The 10,081-nt window shown below is 35.8% G+C and overlaps 2 protein-coding genes across 2 annotated transcripts in view; both read left to right on the top strand.

Moving 5' to 3' along the window:
- Window positions 1-393, top strand: part of LOC111451412 (transmembrane 9 superfamily member 12-like) — a 3,205-nt gene extending 2,812 nt beyond the window's left edge. Inside the window, exon 3 of the transcript XR_002711984.1 lies at window positions 54-393. The gene's annotated coding sequence lies outside the window, so the exon portion shown is untranslated. The remainder of the gene's footprint in view (window positions 1-53) is intronic.
- Window positions 394-1,818: 1,425 nt separating this feature from the next.
- Window positions 1,819-10,039, top strand: LOC111451199. The gene is made up of 22 exons (XM_023091528.1): window positions 1,819-2,011; window positions 2,099-2,665; window positions 2,756-3,003; window positions 3,091-3,171; window positions 3,287-3,421; window positions 3,534-3,658; window positions 3,951-4,115; window positions 4,340-4,445; window positions 4,647-4,752; window positions 4,848-4,958; window positions 5,086-5,249; window positions 5,366-5,483; window positions 6,308-6,535; window positions 6,664-6,854; window positions 7,040-7,207; window positions 7,293-7,398; window positions 7,512-7,649; window positions 7,830-7,988; window positions 8,365-8,571; window positions 8,712-8,906; window positions 9,001-9,072; window positions 9,637-10,039. Exons 1-22 carry the CDS (start codon window positions 1,964-1,966, stop codon window positions 9,793-9,795), a joined length of 3,597 nt encoding a protein of 1,198 aa, XP_022947296.1. The 5' UTR covers window positions 1,819-1,963; the 3' UTR covers window positions 9,796-10,039.
- The last annotated feature ends 42 nt before the right edge of the window (window positions 10,040-10,081 follow it).

Here is a 10,081-nt window from a genome sequence, read left to right as displayed (position 1 = left end):
TTTTTTTTTTTTTTTTTTTTTTTTTTTTTTTTTTTTTTTTTTTTTTTTTTTTTTTTTTTTTTTTGTCTTTGGAGCCATTACATTATATGAAGTGAAGTGAGATGATGGGATAGTTATTTCTAGTTTTATGAATCCCAACCTATGTTTAGAATGCAAAGATCTGCCCTCCACCAATACCAAATCCAAAAAAATGGGATGTTCTTGGGTTTTTAATGCTATTGATCTATTTTTGATGGAGTGCTTCTATCCAACCAAATTGTTAGTAGAAACTTGAAAGTTGTTACCATTGTTTTACCTTTTCCATTCTTGTATACCATTTCATTGTATTTGCTTTCTCCTTTGATATTTTTGACATTATTGATTTCTTATCTATACGTGCAAGTCGTTAAGTTCTTATATGACATTTGAGAAAATGCAATGAAGGATTGCATAGTATATCGTTAAGTTCGTATATGACATCTGAGAAATTGCAGTGAACGCTTTCTTGTTATATCGTAAAGTTCGTATATGACATCTGAGAAATTGCAGTGAACGCTTGCTTGTTATATCGTAAAGTTCGTATATGACATCTGAGAAATTGCAGTGAACGCTTGCTTGTTATATCGTAAAGTTCGTATATGACATCTGAGAAATTGCAGTGAACGCTTGTTTGTTATATCGTTAAGTTCGTATATGATGTCTGAGAAAATGCAGTGAAGGCTTGGATATGGATATTATATCGTTATGTTCGTATATGACATTTGAGAATAGGTAGTAAAGGCTTGCCTATTATCGTTAAGTTCATATATGAAATTGTTAAGTTCATATATGAATATGAGAAAATGCAGTGAAGGCTTGTGTATTATGAAAATTAGATAATTTTAATTTACTTGGTGTAATTATTTAGAAATGGAAGAATTTATTTATTATCTTGGTCAATTTTGTCAATTTTATTACCGACTTTAAACTATATTTATATTATATTTTAATTTATTTGCAGAAGTCGTTGCATTTCATTTTTTTTTCTTTTTTCGAATAATGAGATTATTCATTAAAAGTAAATGATTTTAGTAATAATTACATATCAATATTTGAATTAATTTTAAATATGCTACAACTCTATAATTTGAAATTACATTAAATATCCAAATCCCAAAATTTTCATATTTTAGGTTGCCTCAAAATAATGCATTTTAAGCACATACTATAAATAATTTAAGTGACATTATTAAATTAATATAATTAATCATAATAAGCATACATACTATGTTTTGTATATCTTATTTATTTCATGTACACTTTGTATATTTAATTACTTCAAATCTGTATTCAATATAAATGATATTATTAAATTAATAAAATCTAGCATATGATGTAGGTTTAAATGTATATACATACACAATAATATAGTCCAAAACTATGTGACACATATTAAATTTGAATACCTAAAGTATGAAATAAATATACCAAAATCCACCCAACATATGAAATAAATATAGTATCATTTCAATTTGAATAAATAATTATAAGATTATTAATCTTATAATTTAGTGAGTATTATTAAATGTTTAAATTTAGTTATATTCATTTTTTTTTTTTTACAAATTTGAAATTATATATTTTATTTCTAAATTTTTTTTATTAACCGTTAAATTAAATGAAAGTATAAATACTTGACAAAATTGAAGGCACAGTAACCAATATGATATTTAAAATAAAATAAGAAAGAATTTTTGTAATATTAAAAAAATATATTAAATGAACTCCAGAAACTAGCCGTTGGCAAAAAAGGCGCACTGAACTAACCGCCCTGTCGCGTTCCTTCTTCTTCTTCTTCTTCACCATCGTTTTCTTCCACTCTGTTCTGTACCTTCGAGCTTCTCCATTTCATCTCTTCTAGCTTCTTCTCTTGCAGCTCTTTCACCTACTCTCACTCTTGTGTACCAGAAGCTTCTTTCCGCTTGAGGTTTCATCATCGAGCAAGATGTTCACAGATGGCCTCGATGAAACTGCAATTTCCTGGATTAAAAAGGTATTCTCTCCAGTTTGATTCAGTTCATTCTGTTTTTCATTTGTAGTATTCGATTCATTTTTGTATCTCGTCGCTGTTTCCCCTTAGGGGACGGATAGAACTGTGGAAGACGAAACTAGAATTCGATCTCCTCTTGCCGAGAAAACCGGCTCCGATCTATTTCCGAAATCTCCGTTGGCGTTTAATGGCACTGGATTCATGTCTTCTCATGTTTTGCCTCCTTTGAAATTCCATTCTGGATTGCTTTCTCCTCATAGTTTGGCATCTCCATGCCTGGATGACGATGATGACGATGATGGAGATTTTGATGTTAATGAAAGTATTGCTTCGGTTCCGTTTGAAGAGGATGATGGTGCTTATTCTGAAGATGATGATATGGAATTTCATGATTCGGATTTCTTGGAGAAGCCTGTCGTGCAGGGTATTGAGGAAGATGTATTTAGCTACCAGTCTAGGGTTAATCCCGTATCTGGAACTCGATGTATATCTTCTATTAATCGACGGTACTTGAAGGAAGATCTCAGGGTTGAAGTGCCTGTTAATTTAAGTAGATTTCCTGATGGGAAGTTGGGTGTAAGGAATTTGCCCCAAAAATCTTCTACTCCTAATTATGGAAATCAGCGCCAGCATGAAGTCTACTTTCACAGTGCTCGTGTAAGACCTTCAAATCCTTTATAATTCTCATTATATGCTGCAAATTTTCTCTGTTATCATTTTCAAGCTGAACTGAGTTGATTGTTGCAGGGTCCCGGTGTCCATGGAAGGTTTTTTGAGGATTTGGCCGGAACCCCCAGTGCACCTCCCATTGGTGATGTTGGAGGGGGTGAAACCACGAGCACAGAATGTGGAAGTCAAACTAGATCAGATTCTGAAGGTTCAAGTGAAGTCGATCAAATTGACAATGGGTGCCCATTGCCGGCGACAGAGGGTTTTGATGGATGTAATGCAGATTGGAAAGCTTATTCTCCGGGAATCACCCAAAATTTTGAAAGGTTCAGTGGTTTTCAGTGGACTGCTTTAACATGAAAGAAGCTTTGAATTTTTTCTTGTGATCTTAATTATATTCTTTGGGTGAACAGAACTTCAACAGGAACTAAAGATTCTTATATCTCTCATCTGCAAGCAAACTATCCAGAACCTTCATCCTGTTACAACACAAGGTTTTTATTGAATTAAGTAGTTATTTATTAGTTGTTTCTATAATTTTGATTCAAGGTACTTTTGGTTATTACTGATCTTTACCATTCTTGTCCATTTTGAGTTCCGTAATTGCAGTGGTCAACAAGCCTGGCAAACTCTACTTGCATATGATGCTTGTGTTCGGTTGTGCCTACAAGCATGGGAAAGAGGCTGCACATACTCACCTGAATTTTTACGCAATGGGTGCTTGATTCTTCGAAATGCTTTTGGGTACAGATCCTCTTTCTTGTGCTTTTTGACTAAACATTGTTCATGTTTAAAGTTTATGGTAGATTTTATTGGATCTCTTATGGGTTCTCTCTATGAATTGACAATTATGTAGACTACACAAATTTTTATTGCAACCTCGGCTCGCACAACCGACCGAAAGGGGGAGAAACACTGAGCATTCAGCACAAGTAGTAACTTCGAACCAGAAGAAAGTTGTCGGAAAGATAAGAGTGGAAGGTACAGATTCTCTTCAGAAGATTTCACCATTATTTGAACAATATATTCGGTTTAATTCCCTGTCCAAAGGAGCTTCCTAGGGGGTTACTTGAGTATGTATGTCCATTGTCAAACATTCTATTAAAATGAACAAATCTGCTTCCATGTGAGGACTCTTCTTTCCATATTCCAATTCACAGGACAACCAATTCTATGCCGGTTCTCTCTCTCTAGTCTTAGAACTGAAACAACTTTTCTCCTTTTCAGATTTTGTTGCGACATTGATTGACCAAGATATATTTTTTGATGGCAGTGAAAAAGCTTAGACTGATTCCAAAGAGGAAAGTGATAAATACCTATTCGCAAAGAGGCTCAATCTATATGCAAACAGGAGTGGAGTATATTCGGAATATTTCTACTGTCGTGAAAAATGGCATAAACTCTCTAAAAGACGCTTCATTCTCAATTACATCAGAAGGTTTAGTTTGTACCGAATTTATTTTTGCTCCTGGTAATCCACATGATTAATCTTTCACCAAGTTAAGGAAATGATAGGTTCTTTTAAATATTTGCACCAAGTAATTTCCGAAAGATAAAATAAAAAACGTGCCTTTCAGATAGCATAACATGCAAGCAAAAACAAGAAAAAGCGTTTCGAACATTTTGCAGTTCAATAGTGGAAAAGTGACATTTGCTTTGCAGAACAATTATCGTGCTTATTTCAATTGAAGAGTGCTACAGAAGGCTCTGACCTGGAGTCTGATTCTGCTGTTTGCTTGCACCCTGGCAGTGGAGACTACCATGTCTTGTAAGTTCTGATCTTTGTTTTTTACTATTTATTTTTTACCCATAACCTGTTATGTAAGAGAGCACGTATGAACCATCGCTCTCAAGATATTATGTTCTTTTCTCTGAATTAATATTAAGATCAATCCACTTAAGGAGAGGATTCTACTCTTTCTAGTAGATGTAAGTTATGAACACGAATATGATGCAATTGTGACTTCAGTTTCCCAGAGGCTCCAGGAGATACCCTTTTACTAGAAATCCAGGATGTCAAAAAAACTACCCAAGGTCGAACTACGATTTCAGTTTCATCTTTGATCGGTAACACCGTAAGTATTATATTTTCGTTAAGATTATTTTATTTTTTATTTTTTGCATGTTACCAATCAATAGTTGAAGTGAGTTTTTCCCCCCTTATTTGCAGAATGATAGGATTCGGTGGTGGCCTATATACCATGATGATCAGGAATGTGTTGGGAAAATTCAGCTTTCTATCGTCCATACAATGACAAGTGACGAGACTAATCATATGAAGGTATTTTTAAGTCATTATTTTTTTGTATCAAATTAATGGACATATCCTTACATTATGGGATTTGTTTTTGGATAAAAAGATAGATGGTGGCTGGTTTAATTGATCCTTTGTGTTCCGTACGTAACAGAGTGGACCTGTTGTGGAAACTCTTGCCTATGATTTAGTGCTAGAGGCTGCAATGCGTGCACAACACTTCTCTTCCAGAAATCTAAGGATTGATGGACTTTGGAAGTGGTTGTTGACTGAATTTGCAGACTATTATGGAGTTTCTGACTCATATACAAGAATCAGGTATTACAGACATTACGGATATGTAGAGTGTAGCGAGTTGAAGAACATCAATGATTCATATTCTTGCAAATCCATTTGTTGTGTTTTGACTTGCTTTAGTTCTTCCCTATGATCAGATATCTTTCTCATGTCATGAGTGTGGCTACTCCAACTAAAGATTGCTTAGAGCTTGTAAATGAATTACTTGATCCCATAATGAAGGCCAAAAACGAGAAAAGTTTGACTCGGCAAGAGGTAAGTTTATCCATATATCGCTACCCAAATAAGAGTAATCACGATAGCCAGAGTCTCCTGAAAATGAGGGCTACTGTGAGATCCCATGTTGGTTGGAGAGGAAACGAAGCATTCCTGATAAAGATGCGGAAACCTCTCCATAGTAGACACGTTTTAAAACTGTGAGGCTGATGGCGATACATAATGGGTCAAATGAGATAATATCAACTAGCAGTGGGCTTGGGCTTTACAAATAGTATCAGATCCAGACACCGGACGGTGTGCTAGCGAGGACGCTCGGCCTCAAGGGGTGGATTGTGAGATCCCACATTGGTTGGAGAGGGAAACAAAACATTCCTTATAAGGGTGTGGAAACCTCTCCCTAGTAGATGCATCTCTGGCTCGTAGAAAAATGAGTGTGAATTTTGGTGTGAATTTGTATGAATTTGTGAAAATTGAAAATTTTAAGGAATAGATTACTTAATGCAGACTTTGATGGGGATCAAATGGCTGTTCATGTACCTTTATCGTTGGAGGCTCAAGCAGAGGCGAGACTATTTTTGCACAGCTTGGTTTGTAATTTGTAGAAGTGTAGCTAGTAAAATGTATTAAAGAAGATCATAAAATTACTCAAAATGAAGCTTTGAGAGAAATAGATTCTCACCTATAGACAGGCTTCACGATCACTTACTAAGCAAACACAACCATTTTCTATTTTCTTCTCCAATATGGTATATTCTCTAGAGGCTCAATAAATTCTTTATTCTTTTGAGGAATAGCCATTAAAACTTATTTGGGGCTCCAATGATGCATCTTGGTTCTAATTAGTACATTCTCTTTGCCAGAGAAGTATATTACTGGATTGTGAAACTCAAATTGAGAACCTGTTGGCAAATGTTTTTGAGAACTACAAGTCATTAGATGAAAACTCCCCTACGGGATTGGCAGATTTACTTGGTCATCCCGCAGAAGACTCTGCAGCATCTGCTCTAACTCCAGCAGTGAAAATCTACACTCAGCTTCACGATATACTTTCTCAAGATGCCCAGAATATGCTGAGAAACTATTTTCAGGTGAGCCATCATCCGTTTTTGAGCTCACATAGAACTATATTTTCTTGAGATTTTGGACAAGCGATGATTTTCCTACTCCGATTTATCTGATTACACGAATAAGCCAAATATTGCACTCATGATTGCAGAGAGCGGCGAAAAAGCGGTGTCGAAAGCATATGGTTGAGACTGATGAGTTTGTCTCGGGAAACGCTGAAGGTCTTTCCATGGATCCAATTACCATCTCCACGGCATATTTGAAGATGAAACAGCTATGTAAAAATATAGGTGGTGAGATTCAGGCTGATATCAAAATTCATAATCAGCATATACTACCAAGGTATGTTATATATCCGAGCTAGAGGAAGTTATTAATGAAATCCACAGGTTTTACGAAGTTGAACGAACTTCACCAGGATGGTTGTTACTGTACTTTTAGTAGTATGGATATAGAGAATTGAAATACAATTTTTGGATTGGATGTGCTTAGAATAGATCTTGACTCATGCTACCATTTTGTCTCAGTTCGATTGACTTGTCAAACATCACCGCCGCCGTTTACAGCACCGAGTTGTTCAACAGGCTTAGAGGATTCCTCTCTGCATGGCCTCCATCTGGTCCATTGCCTTTCGTAAATGAGCTTTTAGTAGCTACTGCTGATTTCGAAAGAAGCCTTGAATCATGGAATATCAGGTCTGTTGAAAATCATTGTACGTTTGGAAAAATGAGATGATTGTGTTAGAAAATTGATTTTTTTCTGACATTAGGAATCCTTCAGTTCTGTGCAGGGTAGCGTAGACTCGAGAAATCTTTTCCATAACTATATAATGGTGTGGGTACAGGATATGCAAATAACTTTGCTGGATATATGTAAAGCAGAAAAGGTTCGATCTCTATCACTACCATCTCTTTATGAAGCAGAATTGCAGCTCATTCATTCTTTCTAAAAAGTTGTTGATCAGCCTCTAAGCGAATTTTCTCGATTGAACAAACACAGATGCCGTGGTCTGGTGTAACAACAAATTATTCTACTTCACCCTTTGCTGAGGAGATGTACGAGAAAATAAAGGACTCCCTCGTTCAATATGAAGTAGTGATCAATCGATGGCCTCAATATTCATTGATTTTAGAACATGTAAGACTCTAAATATCGTTGTTATCACATCAGAGGTCACCATCGTTCTGCCATTTCATTTGTAATCTACGCTTACTCATAATGACATTGGAGTCAATGCTCAACCTTATAGCATTCTCAGTTCCCTATTATTTTTCTGTATACTCTTTCACATTTACTGCTCTTGCTCGTTCTATATAGGCTGTTGCAAATGTCGAGAGAGCAATAGTAAAAGCACTTGAAAAACAGTACAACGATATATTGACACCTCTGAAAGATACCATCCCAAAGAGGCTGAACATGCACGTTCAGAAGCTAACAGGAAGACAGTCAATGGCAATGTACTCCGTTCCTAATCATGTAAGTCTTTCCCTTGTACCCCATGTATTTCGTTATTTACTTTTGCAATATCTGGATCATACTTGCAGTTTGATTTTTTTTTTTTTTTTTGGGTGGTTAAATTATAAATTTGTTTGCTTAGAATTTGGCTCCATTAATTTTAAAACTAATAAAACTCTATATAATACTTGAGGTAGAGACTAGTTATGAAAGTTTTATCAAACCATAATAACTGATTAGCATTTAAAACTACAGGAACTAGTTTCTAGCCTTTAAAACTACAAGGAATAAATTCTATCTCAAAATCACGATCATAGGAACTAAATTTGTATTTTAACCTTTCTTTCTTATTTTTAATATTTTCATGTTTCACGATTTGGAAACGATTATTGAACAGCTGGGAATGTTCCTCAATACCATCAAGAGAATTCTAGATGTCTTACACATTAGAGTTGAAGGTATCTTGAAGTCGTGGGCATCCTATACGCCTGTTGTGGGAGACAAGAGGTCACTGTTTGGAGAGCAGATGAATGGAATCACGGTCCTTTTGAGAACGAAGTACAAAAACTACTTGCAAGCAATTGTAGGGAAGCTCATGTGCAATGTAAGCTTACATCACTTCATAATTCTCTCATGATATACAATTTATTCTGATTTTTCAACTTTCTTCCTCGGCATTTTGAGCTAAGTTCGAAGGAACAATTTTTAATTCTGCAAAATTAATGATTTTGAATTCACCATCAGATGCAAGCCAACCGTAATACAAGGCTGAAAAGGATTTTGGAGGGAACTAGGGAAGAAGAAGGGGAGCACGAAGTTCGTGAAAGAATGCAGATGCTAAGTGCACAACTCATTGATTCCATATCGAACTTGCACGAAGTCTTTACAGGTCCTATATTTGTTGCAATATGTCGGGGGTTCTGGGACAGTATGGGACAGGTAAACTCAAGAGAATACATTAATTTTCCTCATAGTCCTCCATCCACCGCCCATTTAGATCATTCTAACAGGCAGCCACGCTATTTTGGAACAGATCGTCTTGAAATTTCTCGAAGGCAGGAAAGAAAACAGAGTATGGTACAACGGATCATATTACGCTCTGGGGGTAAATTTCAATGCACCCACATGATTCTTTATTCTTTAAGCAAAAGAATGCTCTTTTCTCAGAGGATTTTTATTGTGAGATCTGACGTTGGTTGGAGAGAAGAAGTAAACATTCCTTGTAAAGATGTGAAAATCTCTCATTTTAAAAACCTTGAGGGAAGCCCCAAAGGAAAGCCCAAAGAGGACAATATTTACTGGCAGTAGGCTTGGGCTGTTACGAATGGTATTATAGTCAGACACCAATCGGCCGGCATGAATGCTGTGATCCCAAGGAGAGTGGATTGTGAGATCCCACTGAGACCCCAAAGAGGGTAGGGTGGATTGTGAGATCCCACGTTGGTTGGAAAGAAGAACTAAACATTCCTTACAAAGGTGTAAAAACCTCTCCCTTGGTGTGGAAACCTCTCCCTAACAGACACGTTTTAAAAACTTGAGGGGAAGTTCGAAAGGGAAAGTCCAAAGAGGACAATATCTGCTAGCGGTGGGCAACGGTTATATTGTTATATTGCTGCATGTCATAATTCATCATCATGAGCTCACAATGGTTCGATCCTTTACTGTGTAGATATTGGATGATACATTTGCTTCCCAAATGCAGCGATTACAAGGAAACGCAGTGCAAGAAAAAGATATTGAGCCTCCTCGTTCAGTAGTTGAAGCTCGATCAATTCTCAGCAGGGACTCGGCAAATGCCACTGACACTGCAACTTATTTATATCTCTGATTGTTTTAACTGGTATGGCTTCTTCAATTCATTCATATACATAGATCAGGTGTAATATTATTATTCATATACATAGAGTAGGTGTAATAGTATAATTCATATGGGGGCGCTATTTACTATTTAGAAATTCGTTGTTTTGTTTATTCAATCTATGTTCATAGGTTATATTGATGTATTATTTATTATTCAAAGGATCATTGTTCTTTCTGTACATTCAACAAGGGCAGCTTCTTGATTTTCTTCCAGTTGAGTGAGAGTTTATTTCTCTTACTTGATGATGCTTATT

Source organism: Cucurbita moschata, unplaced genomic scaffold, assembly GCF_002738365.1.
Source record: "Cucurbita moschata cultivar Rifu unplaced genomic scaffold, Cmos_1.0 Cmo_Scf00013, whole genome shotgun sequence".
Taxonomy (NCBI): Eukaryota; Viridiplantae; Streptophyta; class Magnoliopsida; order Cucurbitales; family Cucurbitaceae; genus Cucurbita; species Cucurbita moschata.
This window is presented reverse-complemented; position numbering and strand designations above follow the sequence as displayed.

Bases quoted from the DNA above. Each gene is read 5' to 3' on its own strand.
- LOC111451199 (XM_023091528.1), top strand. From the start codon at position 1,964: ATGTTCACAGATGGCCTCGATGAAACTGCAATTTCCTGGATTAAAAAG. The intron at 2,666-2,755 runs GTAAGACCTTCA...TGATTGTTGCAG, and splicing joins TCTACTTTCACAGTGCTCGT to GGTCCCGGTGTCCATGGAAG. The intron at 6,536-6,663 runs GTGAGCCATCAT...TCATGATTGCAG, and splicing joins TGCTGAGAAACTATTTTCAG to AGAGCGGCGAAAAAGCGGTG.